A 21,988-nucleotide genomic window follows, 5' to 3' on the forward strand; every position below is an offset into this window, starting at 1 on the left:
TGTGAACATTGTGATCGCTACCAACAAAAATCAGTTGATTTAGAAATGTGCTGGTTTTTTTTTCTTTCAGCAAAGCAAGAATGGGTAATAAGTACTAAGCATTAGAGTCCTTAAAAAATTCCTATTACCCAGAACCTGAATCTTGGTGTATTTAGCTCTTTGTACACATTACCACGTTTCACTACTCTGAGGATATGTTTTCATCAGTGATGGAGGATTTTGTACTCTTGACAATTTGCTCCGATATGCATGCGAGCACATCATGTTGTTTTCCCTATGGGAACCAACGGGAACCTCTGATAGCTCTAGTGCCCGGTGATATTGCCACTCTCTGCACATTTCTCTGAATTAAATATTCTTCTAAAAAATATTGAACACTTTTCCAATTCTAGTGTCAGGAATTGATCTATTTTTTCTTCTATTTTATAGACAATACTTGTTAAAATATATTTCACATTCTGCTTTCTATAAATTTGTAAAAATTAGCATTCATTTTCTGAACATATAAGCAGCATTAACAAACTATTGAACTGTATTTTAGGATATGCATTAGATTGAAAAGGATTATTTGGACTGACATCCATTTTACTACAATTATGGCGAGCGGGTTCATTTCCAGATGCTTACACAGTCTTCCAAAATAGCACCAGAGGGGATGAGCAAGGAAGAACCTAAGTGGGTGTGTGAGCGAGACCCCCATCTGTGCCTATGAAAGTAGGCTTCGCCTCCTGCCTCTTTCCAGTATTCCTGACGAGGTCTTCACTTGCGCACCCCTTCCCACTCTACGGAGAGAGGATTCTGCCCCTCTGGTAACTTTGTGTCCTGAGTAGCAATTTCTTAGCTGTGGCATATTGCCGCTTGTACATACTGCCATCCGTTGCAGCGGTTACCCAGCTCCCATGTTATTTGTGGTGAGCTGTGGTGGCGCAATTGTGGCCTAGTAGTGGAGGGTACGTCTGCACTCAATGATGTGGTATTTTTTCAGACGCTTGCTGTGGCTAACTTTTTGCTCTCTGGGTAGCTAGCTCAGTGCACCCACTCCTTCCTAATGGCTTAACTCCTGTTCCTGCCGCTATCCATGCACTTCAGCAAAGGTGGTGGTTGGAGAGGCCTTCAGGGCCCTAAAAGGACTGCCAGCCACCTCCTGTTAGTCAAGGGTTGACCTGCTTATACTTTGGTCCACAGCTTGGATATTGTGCGCGGAGCACCCTTATCTGTCCCTAATCTTTCGTATGTATTGGACCTTCTAGTCTGGTTTATCCCTGTCTTTTCGAAAGACTATTGTGTTCAATATCCACACTTTTTGGGGTTTAGATCTTTCCATTGTTGGCTTGGCTTTTTTTGTCAACCTAGTCATTCTTATTTGCATACTTCTTACTCAATGCATTGCCTTCTTGTATTTCTTTGATGCCATTACTCCATGGGAGTACATGTGTTCTTCTTGTCTCCCCCATATGATACTGCCCCATTAGAATTCCATCCGGTACGCTTTCCATGTTGCTATTCCCCACCCCTCAACCATCTTAAGGTTTTTTACTCAGTTTCCTTTCTAGAAAATGAACTTTTGCCTACTTACTCCAGTGTAATTTACGATTTCAGGATGTAGGTCCCCATCTTGAAATGCTAAATTAAATGTTTTAACATTAAAAAGCAGTCTGTCTTGATGTTTGTATATATGTACATTATCATGCAGGAGAATGTATTATTAGTTTTGCTTTTGCGAATACTGTTTATCAAGAACAAGTATTGTCAAAGCCAGTGATAGAATAATGAAGTTCAGAGACCGGTTGGCTTTGCCAGTGCTTGTTTTGTAATCATGAGCAGAGGCAGATCTTGATTCACTCAAATTTTAAACCAGTCTGTTAGGAGGAAACTTTTGCTAGGTGCATCAATTGTTCCACCGTTGACCTGTTTCATTGATTCACTGGTAGTTGCACGTCTGGTTTTGTGATAAATATTGGCAGGTCAAACCTGCCACTATTTATTGGAGAAAAATTCTTGGTATTTACCAGACAAAAGCACATTTTGTGGTAAGCGCCAAATTCTGCATGTTCATCCCAAAAAAAGATGTAATTGGGTGGTACTTATTGCACCCAATAAATTTAGACTCTCCAAAATTGGATTGATCAAATGTGATTAATATTGCACCATTTACTGGGCTGCTCGTAATGAGATTCAAAGGCTAATTGATGTCCTTGTCTTCTGCTGTGTCCCACTTTTTGTTTGATTTTGGTAATTTTATTGCAGGTAAAAGCAGAACAGTTATTCAGGATGGAAGTCGCACCCCTGGTGAGCCCAAAGATCAGAAGAGGAAAAAGGTCACATTTGGCAGAGCTCTAAGCCCTGAAATATTTGACAAAACATTACCGGCAAATACTCCACTTCGTAAGGGAACAACTCCGGACCATTGTAAAAGCTTAAGCAATATCAAATTTCCAGTAGAAGCTTTACCACTTATCCACTTAGAACCCATCGAACAACCAAACTTTGACAATGATGAGGTAAGTTTTCATAAATATATAATTGTTGCGAAACTGAAAGTGCAGTTTCCTTATAGTGAGCAAATTGTGTACCTTCGCAATGTGGCTACATTACAATTGAAGATTGAGCTTTCGTTGTTGCAGTGTATGTAAGAAGCATTATGATTGGATAGACAACATGCTTTTTATGCGGAGAAACATTGAGGTATGCAGCAGAGGTCAATCTTTTGCATGAAACAAGAGCTGAAGTTAGTCTAACTACCAACCCTATACAATAGTTATCCAAACTACACTAAGCAGCATATTAGAATCTTCAGTTTACACATAAAATACGGCTCATACTCATATCTGTATTGCAAGGAAATGCCTTTTTGTATGGTCATCTCCAACTTTTTTGACTGATGCTGTTTTTTCTGCTCTGAAAGTGCACTGAGGCCTGCTAACCAGACCTTAGTGACAGTGCCTTCACCCTAAAACGTGTATGTACATTGAATTGTACCCAAATGGCATAAGCTTAATTACATAAAAGTCCCTAGTATATGGAGCATTGGCACCCATGGCAGGTAAATTGGAGGGTAATCCCCCGGGAATACAGTACTGGTTGAGCTACCCTGGGGGTGACACAGGTAAAACTATTCTCCCAGTCCTCCATTTCAGCCTGAAAGAGCCAATTTTTGAACTGCTAGTCCGACTTTGCTATTAAAGCTATGGAAAAGTCAGACTTTCACTTGATGTATGTGCAAGTCACCCCTATGGCAGGCTTACTGAGCCCTAAGGCAGGGTGCATCATATTTCATGGGCAGGACATGTATTTAAGATGTTCAGACAGTAAAAACGCAAAACTGTGATTTTTACTGTGGAAAGACTTGGTCGCCCAGTTGGCGAGTACAGAGTTACACGCTGACCCCCCTCAGCTGTGCTAACTCCGGGACGGTGCAACCACAATTGGTATTCCAAGGTATCAACAACTCACTGCTTTAAGCCCTACTTTGTACTGAAGTCGAAATTAATATAACTTGTTTGAAAAGTTGTCACTTAGTTGCCTTTAATCTCCTGTGCCTACAACGGTTGCACATGAGGGTTGTCTCTAAAACAGTTTCCTGCCCTCCTGGGGAGATTTGCTAATGACTCCCAGTAAAGGTTACAGTATAAGCCTGCACTGGAAAGAGGTGTTACCTCCCTCCTACAGGAAGCCACACCATGTTAGCCCAAAAGGCAAGCTTCAAAGGAGAAGCCACTTGTGAGAGGGGCTGCTCTATTCTTTTGGCAGACAGGCTGGCACTGGGAACAGCAAAGGGGAAGCTGGTTGCCAAACCAGTTTTCCAGAGGCGTGTAGCCTCCCTTGGTAGCCAAACTTCTGTGTTGGACAAGGGAGCTCTGGCCGCCCAGAGTTCTTGTATGTTAGGAATGGGAAGAATGGTGCATCCTATGATAGCCAGATGCCACACTTTCCTGGAAATGGTCATCAGGATGGAGGGAACCTAGTAGCCCATTGGCTACTGATCGAGTCTACCCAGAGGGCACTTTCACTGGCGTGGACTGCACCAGCTGGCTAGCAAAGGAGAAGGTACTGTGCCTTCTGTGTCCTGCACATGGAGAAGTCTACTCCAGAGAAACAGGCGAAACAAGAGACTCCAAGGGGCAGTTTCTCGCAGCCCAGGGCCACAACAAATGAAGAAGCCTGCTGGGCCTAGTTAGTAGCTCAGAATCTTCATCCTGCTGCCGTGCAGCACCAGAGATCAGGACCTGATTCTCAAAGTTTTACCCGCGTCCACAAGGCACGGGAGAGTCATTGGAGTGCAGCTTGGTCACCCAGAAGACAAGTTATCACTCAGAGAGGGATTTGGCTGTGACCATGATACCAGGAGACTGGTAGCCCAGTTGCAACTGGACTTCTACCAGGACCGAGAGGACTTAGAGGGGCATCGACCCCGTGGCCCGGGCCACCCTACCCCCTCTGAGGACTGGCCCAAGGAGTAGCCGCAGAAAGACCCCCGTTGACTGCAGCTCATCCTCGGATTCCTTGAGAATCTTCAGCAACCTATATCCTTGACATGAGGAACACTTCCGTAAGAAGCAATAGGAAAGGATCAAAGTGCCTGGAACTGACTGCTTCCCCTACCGAGGTAACTGTTTCTGAGGACCTCACTGGTCCCACTGACTAGCTTCATGTCAGAGTTGGGCTGCCCAAAGTAACTCTAACGGATAGCAATACTTCTAATGTCATATTTGTTGAATTTGCCAATGCTGTTCGTGGTTGAAAAAAAAGTGATTTACTGTACTTTTTAAAATCTAGATCTCTAGTACCCTCCAGTGATTTTTTCTTTTTGCGTTATGGTGTCTAAAACGCCATAAAAATAGTTTTTTATGAGTTGCTGTTGGATTTCTTTATTGTCTCAGTTTTTAGGTCAAACTTTCAAGTCCATTTTCATATACTATAGTTTATATACTTTAGTATATAATTCTTTGTGAGCTTAAAGCCCGCCCACTGCCTTTCATTTGTTTTTCAGTTTCCTCTAAAGATCGATGCTTGCTAGTGGTCCATCCTTCCTCTTTGTCCCTCCTTTTTGTCTTTAATTGCTTCCCATAGAGCAGAGGTCAAGTACTGTATCTTTATGCTTTAGTTGTTTATCTGTTTGCTTTGGGGACTATCTTTTTCTTTTGTTTTCTGCTAGTGTTTCGGTGGGTGTTTGTTCCGGTTCAGCATCCATAGCTGCTTCAATGTAAAGCATTTCTCTAGCACTGCGTGTAAAGCAGGTATAATAGGCATGCATGTTTCCTTCCTGCATCACTCCTATAATGAGGAACTGCCAGCAAGGATTCTCCTGCCTCCACCACCTGCTCTTTGTAAGCTGTTACATGTACGTTCACGCTTAAGGCAGAAGTAAGCGGGCACATTCACTTAAAGTGCCTCCTCCTCTCCTTAAGCTGTTTCTGGGTCCTCCCTGCTGCTATCCGTAAGCTATTCCTCTCGTAGGTACACCTGTGCATTCAACCAGCAGCAGTAAGCGGGCATTAACACATCGCCACGCGCATGGTAGGCACCCCAAATTTCTTAAGTGTCAAAGCACTATGTGTAGGCCCCCAGCAGCAGCATTACTCCGGCACTCTTCTGTGTATAAGCCATGAGTCAGCAACCAGGCAGAAGCCATTAAATGCCGCTCAGAAGCTTCGGACTCCACACTCTTGTGATAAGTGTATTTATTTATTTTAATAAAGTTCTTCTTTTTTTTTTTTTTAAGTGTATTCCCTTTTTTTTGGGAGTATTTTCCCTTTTTTTATAACATGTACAGGGCACAATAAGAAAATAGAAACAATACTATCGTATAGAATACATATACATATATGAAATCATTCATTGCATAGTTACATCAATCTATCTGCTGTTGCATTCTTAAATCAGAACCAACTAACTGAAGAACATAATCATCTAACTATAGTTTAATATTCCCAAAAAAAAAAAAAACATCAGAAGAGCAGCTCTTCATAGTGTCTATCCACTAATATTTCCTTCTTTCCACCGAATAATCGGTTTCCAGATTTGACTACCCAATTTCCTTCCCTTTTTCCCCTTCCTAGCGTATATAGCGGATTCTAGCTTGTAAGTTGAAAGTAGCTTAGCTAACCATTGATAATACGTTGGAGGGAGGGGGTCCAGCCATAGCGTGGCTATACATAATCTCAAGATTGCCATCGCTACGAAAGTAAAACTTCCATTCCGTGTCTGCCCCTCCACCTCAACTCCTAGTAATATTATTGATGGAGTTAATACAATTTCAATCCCTAAAGCATTATTTAGAAAATTCTCAATATCCTTCTTAGTTGTTTCCAATTGGGGGCATTTTGCAAAAATGTGTAATAAATCAGCCTCTACACTGCCGCATCTAAAACAGCTAGTACCTGACACAGCTCCCCATTGGGCAAGTTTCACAGGTGTATAGTATAGGAGGTACAAAACTTTATAGTGTTGAGATTGTAATGAGGCTGAACACAATTTCTGTCCCATATCTAATGAGTGAGAAAAATGAACTCGGTCTATGTCTAAGCCAGTTGCCCATTTATCCGCCCACTTCTCTAAGTCATCTTTCTTTAAACTTGATAATTCTAAATAGACCTCTTAATCGTGCAACCTGCTTGTATAACCTCCAATATTGGATTCTTTACAAATCCCGCAGGGCCACCCTTTTTTTTATTAATGCAGCTTCTTACTTGAAGATATTTAAAGAATTGTCTCGTGTCTAAGCCATAGCGTGTCTGTAGCTCTGAGAATTGCATCATGCCTTGTGGACCTAAAATGTCACCAACCTTCCGAATTCCTTGCCTGCCCCACTCATTAAAGACTGTATCAGCAAACACCTTGCTAGGAAGAGTGGGATTGCCTTCTAACCTTGTATAAACATTATATTTCCCAATTCCGAACCGCTTAGTAAATGATTTCCATATTTTATATGCTGCTAGGATAGTCTTAAATCTTGTCCTTTTATAATAACTTGCATCTGTAAATTTCAACAGTAGGTTTTCTGCCTCCGTTCCCATTACTAATCCATAAATAGCTAATGTGCCATCCTGGGCTTCTACCTCTGCTCCTCCCAATAAACCCACCATATATTGAAGTGCTGCTGCCCAATAATATAACTTTATATCTGGGAGCGCCCATCCTCCCCGTTCTCGTGTTAATGTCATAAATCTGTACGCTCTCCTTGTTTTCCCCTTTGCCCAGATAAACCGGTTAATCATATGCTCACAAGTCTTGAACCACTTGTTTTAAAAAAATAGTGGGATGGCTCTCAATATGTATAAAAATGTTGGCAATACCATCATTTTTACAATGTTTGTTCGCCCATCAATTGAGAGATGTAATTTATCTAGCCTGTCTAATTGCTTCCTTACATTAGCAATTATTGGGACTATATTTTTTCCCACTAGGGTATCAAGCTCAGCCGTGATGTTTACTTCGAGATACACCCCTGTTTGAACCACACGGATATCATCACATTGTGTATAAGAGTTTTTAATTATCTGTGTCTTAGAGGTGTTTAAAGCGTATCCCGAGATTTGGCCAAATCTCCGTGCCTCAATCTCTATCTGCCCAATAGCCTCCGTGGGGTTTGGTGTAATCACTGCCACATCATCGGCATATGCAAGAATCTTGCATTGTCCCAAATGTGTGTGTAAGGGAGTAATTCTCTCGCAGAGCTCTATCCTACGGATTAAGGGGTCCATATACATTGCAAATAAAAGCGGGGAGCACGGGCATCCCTGCCTCGTGCCCCGCTTAATCTTGAATTGTCGAGTAGAACCTGCATTTACTCTTATGGAAGCTACTGGATTCGTGTATAATGTCTGTAATGCTCCAATATACACCTTTTTAACCCCTGCCCTAATTAAAACATGCCACAAATAGTTCCAGGAGACCCGATCAAAAGCCTTTTCGGCATCGAGTAACATAACCGCCATCGGGTCTCCTGTAACCTCCGCGACATCGAATAGGGTGATAACCTTACGCGTATGGTGCGTGGTGCCCCTTCCAGGGATAAACCCGTGTTGATTATTACTTACAAGGTTTCCTATTGTTGTAGCAAATCTAGTAGCCAATGCCTTGGAGTAGATTTTGGTGTCGCTATTCATTAAAGTAATCGGCCTATAAGAGCATTCCCTGCCACACTTATGGCGGCCAAAGCGGTACAAAAGGGGGTGGTGATGGACGGAGCATCTGAACCAATCAAACACTAACACCCAGTCAAAAGATCTGGGTTTAATCCATCACCGTTCTCCTGAGAGGCTGTCTGGCTGCTGGGTTCTCCAGAGGTATGTTTCCTTTGCTGTTGGTGGTCCTGAGGCTTATCAGGTGGTCAGTCAACTAGCTCTTGGAATCACTTCAGTCCTGGCACAAATAGAGCTCTTTTCCATGAATGAGTACAACAGGCACAGTCCTCTTTGCGGGTCCTTCGCTTGCTGCAGTCCGGTGTTGGATGTACCCTTTCTTTACTGGGTCCATGGAATAGTAGGGCATCTTTGCATTTGTGGGAGGGAAGGATCTGACTAGCCACTGGGGGAATAGCTACCAGGTGGCAACCCTTTCCACTTTATATCACTCCCTGGGGAATTAGCCACCAAACAATCCAATGGTAAAACTCTCCACCCAGATCCAACATGGTGCAATAACAAACAATTATTTTTATTTCCTTTTACTTGGAGCTTTTCACACTTCTAGCAGGGGGCATGGTTATCTCGGTGACAACTGTTGCAGAAATTCAGGAAAGGCTATCAGACGTTTGGGCAGCTAAAGGATGACTTTCCAAAGTGACAATTCTATTGAAAGTTACCGGAAGTCTGATCGCAGGAATGAGTTTGGTTTAGTGTAACAATTAATATGATACATTTGAGTAAGATCTTTGGTGGTAGTCCCAAATGCAAGTTAGCCCTTAGCTTGGTGGTTAGTGAAACTCTGTTAGCCAATGGGACTACCAGCCTTGGTACAGTGAAATGGCAACTTAGTGTTTCCACTGTCATGTTAAACATCATAGCAACAAGCCTCTTTGTTTAGGTCTCGCATAGGCATTGCTGGGTTATTTCTGTTGCTGCTTGCTATTAGTAAACTCTGGCATTGCTTTTCTTAGTGGGCTTATTATTGGCTGTAGAACCAATGTGTCACTTCCGTTTATTCTGGAAGCAGCACCGCCTAACTACAGTTTTCGTCCGCTCTCGTGGACTTACCTTCTTCAGCTTTTGTGTTTAAGAACTCTTTTATTTCTTCACTGTCCCGCCCCTCAAACATCACTCGCCGCAATGGCGGCACTTTTTGTGTTTATTTCCTTTGTGCAATGTGCGCTTTTACTTTTGTCACAATGGCGGAAATTTGATTTACACAAATACCGTGCTTTATCTTCAATACGGCGCCCGGGTTTACATTCACACAATACCGGCACAAGCAATTAATAATGGCAGTGTGGCTGACAGCCCCTCATCCCCGTCCCGCCCTCGAGCGCTGCGCTTAATCCTTTTACATATTGATTGGTTGGAGTCCCGTCAGCTGTGGGAGCGCTTGTGACTCCCTTTATTTTGTGAGTGCTACAAATACCATTAGTGGAATACAGTTACCACCGGATGAAAGGATGTTTGATTTACAGAGGTGGGTGTGCCGGGGTGGTCCCCTCCCTCCGAGGCTCCACCACTTCTACTCTTTACGACTTTGTTCGATTTTTTATTTATTGAAGTTTTGTATAGCGCTAGCTAGACCCGAGGGTATCCGAGCGCTTCACAGTATGTACAGTTATGAACAAGAGAATAAAAAAAAAAAAAAGTTCTCTGGGCGTCAGATAAGAACACGAAAACAGTAAGAGAAATACAAGTCTGCAGATTGTTCACTTGAGAGCAACGCGGGGCATAGTTTGAGTGCGCCCCATTTCGGGAGAGGAGGGTAGCTGACCTGCCCCATATAGAAGTGAGAATGTCATTATGCCAGCGAACATTCTAGGAAGAGGGCTTTGAGTAGTGTCTTAAATTTCAGGAAGGAGGTGGTCATTCTGATATGGGGGGGGGGGGATGGAGTTCCAGATCTTGGGAGCATTTCCTGAAAAGGAATTGTTGGTGGTTTTGTGCTTCCGTGATTTGAGTGGGATGAGAAGAAGCGTGTTGGAGCTGCTGGGGTTCCTGGTCTGGCCTGGCCAGCCCTCTTGAGTTTCGCGGCCAGGTATTCTGGTTTGCCTGTGTGCAGGGCTTTGTGCCTGAGGCACGCTGTACGGAAGCTGGCTCGCTGGTGGATAGGGAGCCATTTCAGCTCTTTGAGTGCCGGAGAGATGTGCTTGTATTTGGCCCCTCGTGTTCGGGTGGTCGGCCTCTCCCTGCTGTACTGAGTAAGCCTGGTCAAAGAATTAGCTATGTATGTGCAGGTCATGCTGGCAGCAAGGCTTGATCGGCATGGGGCTAGCGGCGCACTACACACATGGAGGACCACTTCTGTAGAAGCATGTGCATCGTGCAATGGAGCCATGTGTTGGAGGAAACAGATTCCTCTTCAGTTGCGGGCTTTAGTGGGTTAGGGAGGCTTTCCGGTGGCTGTTGGCTAATGGTTTACATGTGACAAGAATTGGGGGAGGGCACTGTTCTGCCGGTTAGTTTCACTGTTCACCCCAATGAGAGGGCCCACATGGCTTTCGTTACTTGCCTTTTCTGGGGTCCAAAACCGAACGCGTTTTACTCGATAGCGCCTCTACTTAAGATAGGTAAAGTACCAGGCCATCCCTGTAGTGTGGTTTTCAAGGCATTTGATTTCTATCTTCCCTTGAATACTTTGAAAATCATTGCAGTTAGATTGGCCCTTTGAATGTGTTCACACGTCCCTTTAACATTTTAATTGTGTGTGCATTTGCTCTTGTTTGAACATGTTTACTCGCACTAGTGTACATGAATCTTGAGTAACCTAAAGCCATGCCAAATCCCTCCTCCTCCACCCAAGCAGTCTCTTCCACACTATAGCGGGTTGGGATGTGGCACTACAACTAGACTGCAGACCTTGGAACTAGGAAACCAGGTTCGAGTCTCGACATTGACTTAACATCCTGTTATTTTGGACATATTACATAACCTCCCTGTGCCTTAAAAAGAAAATGAATGTGACCTTGTGTAATATATCTGGTGGTCATGTATAGTGCTCTAATACCTTCAGGTCGAGTTCGCGCTATACAAAACTGCAAACAAATGTACGATTTACTGATGTTCCTCTGACATGCTTAATTCTATAAGCACCTTTAAAAGTGTAAGCTAGCATTTCAGTTCAACCGTGTGTAACAGCTCCCAGGCAGGCTCTGTGTCCCCGCAAGGCAAATGCGTTTATGGACCGCGTTTATTTCTCCTGCTACAAGTCTATTTGTATATAGTTATCTGCAAACATACCTTAATGACTTTATCCACATCTGTTTTTGTGAAGATATGTCGGCGCTCAGCTTTGGGTACTCAACTTAGTCAATAGTCGTAGTTTTGAGCTGAATTTTCACAGCATGTATATTTTACTGGTTGTTTCATGCTATCTCGTGCGAGCTGCTTGCCAGCAGTAGAAGGCTACCAGGCTTTGGGCAAGTTGTTTGTGCCCACGCTAGTTGCGATGCTGCGCCGAATCTTAATGCGTGCATCTCATTAACAAGCATTTGCAATGCAATAGGTCTTCCATTTGCGAAAATTTGACCCATTGGTATTGTAAATGATATTGCCTTTTATTAGTGTATGTTTTTTAAACATATAAATAAAAGGCAGTCATTTACAATGCTAATAGCACAAAATGTCGCAAGTTTGAGACCTAATGCATTGCAAATGCTTGTTTATATTAAGCGGCCTGCCTGGTGGACTAACAAGGCCTTTTAAAGGGTTGGCTTATTAATATTTAAAATGGACGGTTTTTATCTAGTAAGAGTTTATTTTGCCATGTTGAGTTTTAACGCTGCCCAAGTAGGCTGCAATGGCAGGCCTAGAGTCTTGTTTTCACTTTGTCACTGTGGTGGTGGCACAATTAAGTGCTGCAGTCCACTAGTGACAGTTAACATACTAGCCCTGACTACCTCTTGTACCATATGCAAGGGACATACTGGTAAGCCAATCTGGTATTAATCAATTGTGTACGTACTTTGAGGGTCAGAATACATGCACTGACACCTGGACAGCAGTGCCCTGTGCACTGCGAAGTAAAAAAAAAAAATCAGCCCAAAAACTTGGGAAGGAGGGGGGGGGTGATCATACAGAAAGGTGGTGCTTGCTACAGCGAGGGAAGATCAATCTCTTGAAGCTCAGGGTCCACTTATGGTTTGATCAGTTGCATCATGCTTTTTCGATTATAGAAATGTATGGAAGCGACAACTTTTTCTGGTTTATTCCTGGTTGCACTCTGTACTAGTGGCAGTTGCAGATTTTCCCGCTATACCTGAGGCTTTGTAATCTTCTCCCTCCCAGCCTTTGTGCAGAGCCAAGTCTGTTACACTTTAGACATGACCTAAAAACCTCACTTGCCAAGTAGCTTTCTGCACTTGTTTATGCTGAATTCTCATACTTACCTGTCAACTCCCAAAAACTATTTGGTAAACCTGCACTCTTGATACATATATCTGATTATCATAACCGCATGAGTGTTTGCTGTTAAGACTTGTGGAGGAGGCACACACATTATCAAGGATTTGCTGCACCATGCTGATCAGACACTAATCGTTATTGCTAGTGCGCTTTCTCAGTTGAGAAATGGGTTTGTGGCTTGGTTCCATGGGCCCTCTTGTGAGCAGTCCGTCCGAACAGGAGGATTCTGCACAGAGTAGTTAATCCAATGGATTCTTTGCAGCTTGGGAGCCTGGAATCAGAGAGCTAGAACTTTGCAAAATGGGATTATTGCATGACAGCTATTAGACCCTAACATACTGGGTCAACACCACTCTTAGGATTGGTAGGGCATTGACCTCTCGTGTAGCCTTGGGCGGTAGTGCAAATGCCAGGGCCATGGAAGTAAGGAATGAGCCTGTAAGGAATGAGCACAAGTGTCACACATTGGGTACACCACCCCCTCTGGTAACATTAAGATGCAAGGGATGAAGGCCTCTGGCATCCAATGCTTCCTTAGCAGCCTGCCCTCTTCATGCATTTTGCCCTCACTGCCAGTAGCTTAGACAGCAGTCTCATGCCTCTAATATCTGTAGTCTGTGTAGGTTAAAGCTTCTCACAAAGAACTGATGAACTCTGGCTCTTGGACATATTAAACGCAAACTGTCATGAGGAATGTGTGCAATACATCTAACCACTGGCAATTGGTCTGGGTAGCATTCCAACCCAATATGCTGCCTCGATTTAGACCCAACCATTTGCACGTCAGCCACTACCCTACTTTAATAGGAACAGTCCATCATGAACGGCCAGGCCCTCCCTGAATTGGTACATAAGCAACGCAATACCGGTTTTGCTTTTATTAGGGCTCATCAGTCAGATGTAGCTTGGTTCCAGTGACGCATTGAATGCAGGACCTATGTCTGAGAGTGCCCCTACCACTTGTTACGTGTTACATCCAGCACACAAAGCGAATGTTTGCAATATGTCTAAACACTTACAATTGCTTGAGGTAGCAGTCCAACATTTTAATCTTTTACCCTCTATTCCTCCTAGGTCCAAGTATATTACCTGCTTTTTTTATTTATTTTGAGAGTTTTATATAGCGCGAACAAGATCTTTGCAGATAACAGAGCGCTTTACAAAGGCAGGTGGAAGGGTAGGGGAACAAGGGTGCATAGTAGGGAGGTAGACCATCAAGTTCATGTACATAGCAAAAATATTACGTATTGTACAGGTATGAGGTAGCAAGGCGTAGTTGGAGCGTAGGCCATCAAAACGCTGTAAATACTACAGAATATTATTATTATAAAAAATATTACGTATAGTACAGGTATGAGGTAGCAAGGCATAGTTGGAGCGTAGGCCATCAAAACGCTGTAAATAATACAGAAATAGAGAAAGAACTGATATGAGGGAGCAAGGATCTAAGCACTTTAGACTAATATAAGTCAAAACACACGTGCATAGGAATATATAGGCTATAACATAACAAAAAACTGGTAATACTGTTCGCAATGTAAATCAAACGAATTGTTCCATCAAGGTATAACTGCACACAGAGAGGAGACCCGGTCAGACAGCCTCAAATCCCAAGCCGTGATAAGAAAGATGAAAGCAGTGGTCAGAAAGCTTTCAAAAGCCTGGGTAAATGTTGGTGACAGGGTCACAAATCTCGAGGAGAGGGTAGTTGCTACAGAGGCCGAGGCGGCCGCAGCCACTAATAAAGTGGAAACACTTGGAGCTCAAGCTATCGACGTCCAGTGGAAGCTGGAAGACCTAGAGAACAGACAAAGAAGGAACAATCTTAGGGTCTTGGGTATTCCTGAAGGGGCAGAGGGTCAGGATGTCAAAATGTTCATCGTAAAAACATTTGAGAAAGGTTTTCCAGACATTGCCGGCTGGAACTGGGCCACCGAAATCCAGAGAGCACATAGGACTCCCTTCAGACTGAGAAAAAACGCCAGAGAAGGTGATAAGCCTAGAGCAATCTTGATCTACATAGGCAATTTTCTCCTTCGACAGTCTATATCAGAGAAAGCCCGGCCAGACTCCAAAAGAACCTTTGAAGGGGGGTCCTTCTTCGTCAGGCCGGATTTCTGCCATTCCACCGTGGAACGACGATGGAGATTAAGACAATTAATCAAACCTTTTCAGGACAAAAAAGTGCAGGTCTATCTTATTAATCCTGCTCAGTTAAAGATAATCCACCAAGGCAAGACCATATATTTCTCCTCGGAAATCAAGGCTCAGGAGTTTCTAGACTCTCTATAATATGTTTCATTACTTATATAAGCCAATAAAGGCTAAGGTTCTAATCTCTGTCACGGGCTGAAACCTAAGGTTTAGATCAGTTCAAGCTCTAGTTTGAATTGCACAGAGGAAAAAGTGTGTTAACTTATGGTGAACTCATGGTTGAGGTTGAGGTTGAAGTTGATTTTAGTTTTTTCTATTCTTCTGGATCGCACTGTGCCCACTGCCGGGCCTCACCCATCACACGCACAGACTCAGTCTGCGCGCCTCACCTGGGAGTGAGTTGGGGTCAGGGGGGTGGGGAGGGAGGGGACTCCTGAGGGAGGGAGGGGGGAGGGGAAAAAGCAAAAAAAAGAAAGTTCATGCAATAAACACGTTCATTGATACATTTGAGATTTTGATAGCTGTGATATTTGTCGCTGATAGATTCAGGATAAAATGTGATTGGTTAGTATGCTGGCTTGTTTCTCTCCAGGGGTATGTCAAGGATTAAGATAGTTAGCCTCAATATAGGAGGGCTGAATGACTGGAAAAAGAGGGAAAAGTTTGAGGAGTATGTCAAATTAATCAAGGCCGACATTCTGTGTATTCAAGAGACTCATTTACCATGGAAAAAGAAACATTGGTTGAATATGAGGGGGTATGAAATCTTGTCTTGTTCCTCACAGACCGCTACTGTAAGGGGGGTAGCAATTATAGGCCGGGTAGGATTGGGGGGGGCTAAAAAATCAAAAGCTGACCCGTTGGGCAGATGGGCAATATGTGAGCTGAAAATAGGAATCACTCTATGCTCAGTGTATGGTTCTAATTTGGACGACCCAGGGGTGATGGACCACATTGAGCGTGAGCTTACTAACTGGCCGTCACCCATGGTATTCTGCGGTGATCTTAACATCTCAGCCGATTTCACAGGCAATACCCCATACAGTGGCCGCAAGCCCCGGGTATTCAGGGCGGTGTCCTCTATAATTCACTCTTACGGCCTGAAGGATGTCTGGGGCAATCAAAAGAAAGATGATCCTGGGTTCACATATTTCTCACACCCATTCAATAAATATACAAAACTGGATTATTTTTTAGTATCAGCCACACAACTTAGCAATGTCGAAATTTCAATGCTCCCTAAGCTAATATCCGATCACAACCCCCTTGTCTTGAATATATCTATCAGCAAACCAAGGGAAGAAATGAGACCATGGACATTTAATGGAAAGCTTCTAGTGGACAGCAATTATATAGCGCATATTAAAGGGTGGTCCCAATCCTTCTTTGACGCTAATAGATATAGCGCATCCCGCAGTATTGTCTGGGATAGCTTTAAGGCTGGTTTAAGAGGAGAGACAATTAGTTTTTCGGCACGGCTGGGAAAAAAAATGAAGGAAGACAGGGAGTGTCTCTTGGCCAAACTGGCGAAGGCGGAGGAGCAACATAGGAGAGACATATGTCACGGGATCCAGGGGTCTCAGAGCCTAGAAAGTTTAAATACTATAAAAGCAGATATCCAGCGGCAATTGGCAAAAAAGGCAGCAGCAGAATATCAGACCCGCAGAGCAGGTATGTACGAAACAGGTGAGAATGCCGGCAGGGCTTTAGCGCTCCGAATAAGACAAGCCACTACAAAAAATATTATCACTGAAATTAAAGAAGGTGAGCAGACCTATAAAAAACCAACAGAAATCTTAGAGGTTTTCAGGCGTTTTTAACAGGACCTCTATAAGGAGGATGCTGATACAGCCTATCCGGGTACAAACTGGCAGGATATAGGTAGTAATCTGACGTCCAATGAGAGGGAATCCCTAGAGCAGGATATTACTATAGAGGAGCTTCTTCAGGCACTGAAAGATCTATCCGCAGGTAAGGCAGCAGGGCCTGATCTCATACCTCTGGAGGTCTATAAATGCCTGAGGGAAGAAATGGCTCCCCTCCTGCTAGACCTATTTAACGGGGTTATTAATACAGGCAAGATACCGGAATCCTGGACCAAAACCAACATTGTGATATTTCACAAAAAGGGCAAACCCAAGGAGAGCCCGGGCTCCTATCGGCCTATATCACTAATCAATAGCGATAACAAGCTCTACGCCAAAATATTGGCGTCACGGTTGGGGAGGATTATCGCGGGCCTCGTCTCTCCCTGGCAGCATGGTTTTATCCCTGGAAGGGGTACCACCGACCATATAAAAAGAGCTATAACTTTATTTGACATGCATGCTCGGGGGGAGGGGGGGGATCGCGATGATCCTCCTCGATGCAGAGAAGGCGTTCGATCGGGTCAGGTGGAGCTTTCTCTGGGATGTGATGGTCGGCAAAGGATTTGGTCCTCGATTTCTGCAGGCTATCAAGGCCATGTATTACAATCCAATAGCTAGCATTCAGTTAATGGGTCAGGGTTCCAACTTGATCCATATCTCAAGAGGGACGAGACAAGGGTGTCCGTGCTCACCTATCCTATTTGCCCTCTATATTGATCCCCTGATTCGCCGCATTATGAGTAATATCTATATAAAACCAATTATTACCAATGGTCTTGAAACCAAAATCCTCGCATACGCGGATGACATAGCTATCACCACTGTTGATCCTGTCAGTGCTATGAGGGAAATAATCAACATCACCTCCGATTTTGGGAATGCGTCTGGATACAGACTTAATGTGGCAAAAACACAGGTCTTATGTTCAAGCCAAACAGTCAAAGTCGATGATAGATATGTGGATTCAGTAGTTTATCTGGGAATTACAATTAATGCCCAGACACAGGAAATTATCAAAGACAACTTCTCGACATTACTGCTGAAAATGAAAAAGGATCTAAAAAGAATTGATACTCTTCATTTATCAATTATAGGTAGGGCTAATGTTATCAAAATGGTAATGTTCCCAAAAATTTTATATAAGTTTAGGTCAATCCCCTTTAAAATAGATGACATTCTGATCAGGGAGATGGAGGCTATTTTTATGAATTTTCTCTGGCAATACGGAAAGGTGAGGAGATCAATCAAATTTATGTCTCTACCCCAGGAACAGCGTGGTTTGGGTATACCTAATTTAAAATTATACCACTGGTCTTGTCTCCTCACAGATATGGCTATACTTTTCTTCCCTGCTGACATGATACACCCCCAGAGTGGCATCCCATCCATATACCAGTTAGCAATAGGGAACGAGGCGTTTGGTGTATTATTAAGAAACTATGATAAACGCTTCTTCAAGTCCCCAGGTTACAAAATATTGGAAGATATTCGGGTGGTATGGCTGGCAATACAGAAGAACCAGAGCATTCCGAAGTTTAATAAACATACCCCACTTTGGAAATCAGGACTATTCCCGTACTTAAGTAGAGACGGCTCTTGGAGACATTGGGAAAGTCAGGGGATCACTACATTGGGCCAAGTTATGGTAAAGGATGCTCTAAGGCCCCTCGATCTTCTGAAGTCAAGATATTCACTCCAAGGCCCTCAAGAGTTTAAATATATACAATTGACTAATACAATTAAATCCAAAAGACCCACCATTGATATATCCAAAGAATGTACACTTTTAGATTACATGAAGGGAGGCGGCTGTCGCATAAGGAAAATGTATGCATTATTCTTGGGAACGCTGCCAGATGATATGCTTACGACAGAGGCTACCTGGGCTGGGAAACTGAATGACCCCGATATTGATCTAGACAGAGCTATCCTTATGGATAAAAGGTTTCTACGATCCTCAAATTTAAGAGCACAGCATTTTAAAACCCTATTTAACTTATATTATACACCGGCAAAACTGTTTGATTGGGGAAAGAGAGCGGATAACAATTGCCCTAGATGCGGTAAGGGCCCTGATGATCTGCTTCACATGTTTTGTAGCTGTGAGAAATTAGGGCCAATTAAAAACGAAATCGTAAAGTTTTTAGAGGGGCTGCTAGCTGTCAGGATCGACCTATCCCCTACACTTTTAATATTCGGGTATGATGCCAAATTGGGTTTAAGCATAGAGTCTGAGGCACTTGTGTTTATAGCAACAGCTGTTTTTAGAATATTAATTGCTGCTGCATGGAAGGACGCTGATGCCCCAACCTTTCAGATGTGGATTTGTAGGCTGCTCGGGATCCATAACATTGAGTCTGAGCTGTACGCACTGAAGGGAGCGAAATCCAGGGGCATGGGACTAAGGATCTGGGCGCCCGTGGCAGCATGGAGGCGGTTAAAAAGCATGCGCCTTTAGCTTTTTAATAACTATGTTGATATTTACTCCTGTCCTCCACATATTTATCGTAACTTGTCTCATACTATTGTCTTATATTTATTGTAACATCCTGTATGCATATTTATTCGGAATCCCTTTGTTAATGTGTTTATTTTTCTTACGTATCTGATATGCTATTTTCATGAACTTTCAATAAAAAATAAAAATAAATAAAAAAGTAAATCAAACGAATTGTTCAAGTGTATTTAGCCATAAGGATACCTTTGACTTCTTTCTTAAAAAGAAGGGAGGAAGAGTTGAGCCTCGTTTCAGGAGGAAGTGCGTTCCAGATCCTGGGCGCCATTCCAGAGAAGGAGCGTTTGTACGTTTTTTCCTTCCGGAATCTTCGCGGTTTCAGCAGAAGATTGTTTGCGCTCCTGGTAGTTCTGGACCCACCGGAAATTGTCAACTTATGAGTGAGGTAGCTGGGTGATTTCAGGTGTATAGCCTTGTGCGTCATGCAGGCAATTTTCAACTGTATTCTGGCTTCAAGAGGCAGCCAGTTCAAAGAATTGAAGTCGGGGGAGATATGCGAATGCTTTTTTGATCCAGTGAGGAGTCTTGCTGCCGCATTTAGTGACGCTCTGAGGGGTGCAGTTGTCGTTAGGGGGAGGCCGCAGAGGGCCACGCTGCCGTAGTCTATGCGAGGGATGACTAGAGCTTGTACTGCTGTTTGGAAGTCTTTTACTGGGAGGAAGGGTTTCAGTTTCCTCAAGGTATTTATTTGGAAGTTCGCCCCCTTAGTAGCCTTGCTGATATGCTGCTGCATGTTGAGGTTGGTGTCGAGTGTTATGCCTAGGGATTTTGCTGAGTCCACGATGGTCGGTTGGACATTGAGTGCTGTTAGGTGCTTAAGCCATGTTTGTGCGGAAGATATTTTCGTGGGAGGTGAGATTAGGAGGAACTCAGTCTTCATAGCATTGAGTTTGAGGTGGTTATCGGCCAGCCAAGATTGGGTGCTTCTGATCGTTGAATTCAGACTCATGATATCTTTGGGGGATTGTAACTTGAGATATATTTGAGTGTCATCAGCGTACATGTGAAAGTGTACATTTGACGCTTGTAGCAGGGTGGTGAGAGGTTCCATAACTAGGTTGAACAAAGTAGGGGATAGGCAGGATCCTTGAGGGACACCTAACGATACCGGTACTGGGGAAGACATCAGGTTTTTGCTCTTGAATTTTTGGGACCTGTTGTGTAGAAAGGAAGTGAACCAACGAAGCACAGTCCCAGAGAAGCCCATTCTTGTCTTTAGGAGTTCGAGTAAGTTCTCATGTTTCACTGTGTCGAATGCTGAAGAGAGGTCAAGAAGGATGAGGAGGCAGGTATTATTCTGATCTAAGATTTGGATGGCGTCGTCAATTATGTGAATCATAGCGGTTTCAGTACTGTGCCCTGCTCGGAAGCCTGATTGGTGTGGGTTGAGGAGATCAAACTGTTCTATGTGCTTTGTCATTTGTAGTTGGCCGCATTTTTCTAAAAGTTTGGCGAGAGTGGGAATGTTGGTAATCGGACGGTAGTTGTTTAGATCAGTGGGGTCGGCTGTTGGTTCCTTCAGTAAAGGTGTAACTTGTCCAACTTTGAGGGAGTCCGGGATGGTTCCTTGTTGTAGTGAGCTATTGATAATTTTAGTCCAGAGTGGGAGTAGCAAAGGGATGAAGTCTTTTACGGCGTTAGCAGGAAGAGGGTCAGTGAGGTGATTGGATGGTTTTAGGGTGCTGAGTATTCTGTCAATTTCTTCTTCAGAGTAGGTGTCAAAGGATGACCATGTCGCATTGTTTTTTAGTTTATTGGGTGTTATGCAGTTGGGTATTGAGTAAAGGCTTGCGTCATTGAGGAGGTCGCTCCTTATATTGTCAGTTTTTTTGTTAAAGAAAGCTGAGAAATCTTCACAGGAAGGAGTAGTGCTCATAGTGTCGACAGCTGGGGGTTGTTCCTTCGATTGAGATCGGATTAGCTCGAACAATTTACTTGGACGGTTTTTTGCTTGGTCTAGCTGGATTCTGAAGAACTCTGACTTTGAGCGTTTTATTTTCCTGAAGTATGCATTTCTCTTTTTCCTCAGAGTTTTGAGATGCAATGTCGAGGGAACTGATCTCCAGGTGCGCTCTGCCGTTCGCATAGCCCGTCTCTCTTCATTGAGACTCCCGTTGTACCAGGGGTTGGATATCTTAGTGGATACTTTTTTCAGTTGCATTGGAGCGGCCTCATTGATTATTGAGGCCATGGAGTTGAGATAGTGGTCAGTTAGGTCCTGAACGTCAGTAGCGTCGGTAGGGGGGAGAAGGAGATTGCAGCTGTTGGGGGGTAGAGAGTTTGGATTGAGTTTCCTCATGTCTCTTTTCCAAACTTTGGGCATGGCGTATTGCACCGGGATGAGTTTTACTTTTTCCTTGATGAGGAATGTGATAATATGGTGGTCTGACCAGTCACAAGGTTGGATTGAGTCGAGTTGAGTGGTGCCTTCTTTGGAAATGACCAGGTCGAGGATAGAGCCTTTGTCATGTGTCGAGGTGTTGCAAATTTGAGTGAGGTCAGAAGCGGTAAGGAAACTTTTGAGGCTATTAACTACTGCGTCACTGCAATCATTCCAATGGAGATTGTAGTCACCAAGGTAAATTTGTGTGTTTTGCCGTCCTGCGTTGATTGATATTGTGTCCATGAGTTGTTGGGAGAAGACGAGGTTGTCCCCCGGGGGGTGGTACATGATGTGTAGAGAACATACAGGTTTGTTCTCACTGGTGACATCAAGGGGCGGTGACTTTATTAATAGAGAGGTTGCTCTTGTAAATGCAGGCGATTCCGCCACCTGTCTTGTTGGACCTGTCAAGTCTAGTGATGCAGTAGTTGGGGGGGACTAGGATATCCATGATAGGATTGGAGGATTCAGTTAACCATGTTTCAGTTAGTATGGCCAGGTCAAGGTTCCTAGACAAGATGAGGTCAGC

The 21,988-nt window shown here is 43.6% G+C and overlaps 1 protein-coding gene across 3 annotated transcripts in view; it reads left to right on the plus strand.

Annotated features, from left to right (window-relative positions):
• The window catches only part of CDCA2 (cell division cycle associated 2), a 484,453-nt gene that overhangs the window by 290,409 nt on the left and 172,056 nt on the right, over nucleotides 1-21,988 (plus strand). For all 3 annotated transcript variants that reach the window (XM_078666604.1, XM_078666606.1, XM_078666605.1), the window contains exon 10: nucleotides 2,248-2,501. In XM_078666604.1, the coding sequence (XP_078522730.1) occupies nucleotides 2,248-2,501 (254 nt within the window). The remainder of the gene's footprint in view (nucleotides 1-2,247; nucleotides 2,502-21,988) is intronic.

This window comes from Lissotriton helveticus, chromosome 11 (assembly GCF_964261635.1).
Source record: "Lissotriton helveticus chromosome 11, aLisHel1.1, whole genome shotgun sequence".
NCBI lineage: Eukaryota > Metazoa > Chordata > Amphibia > Caudata > Salamandridae > Lissotriton > Lissotriton helveticus.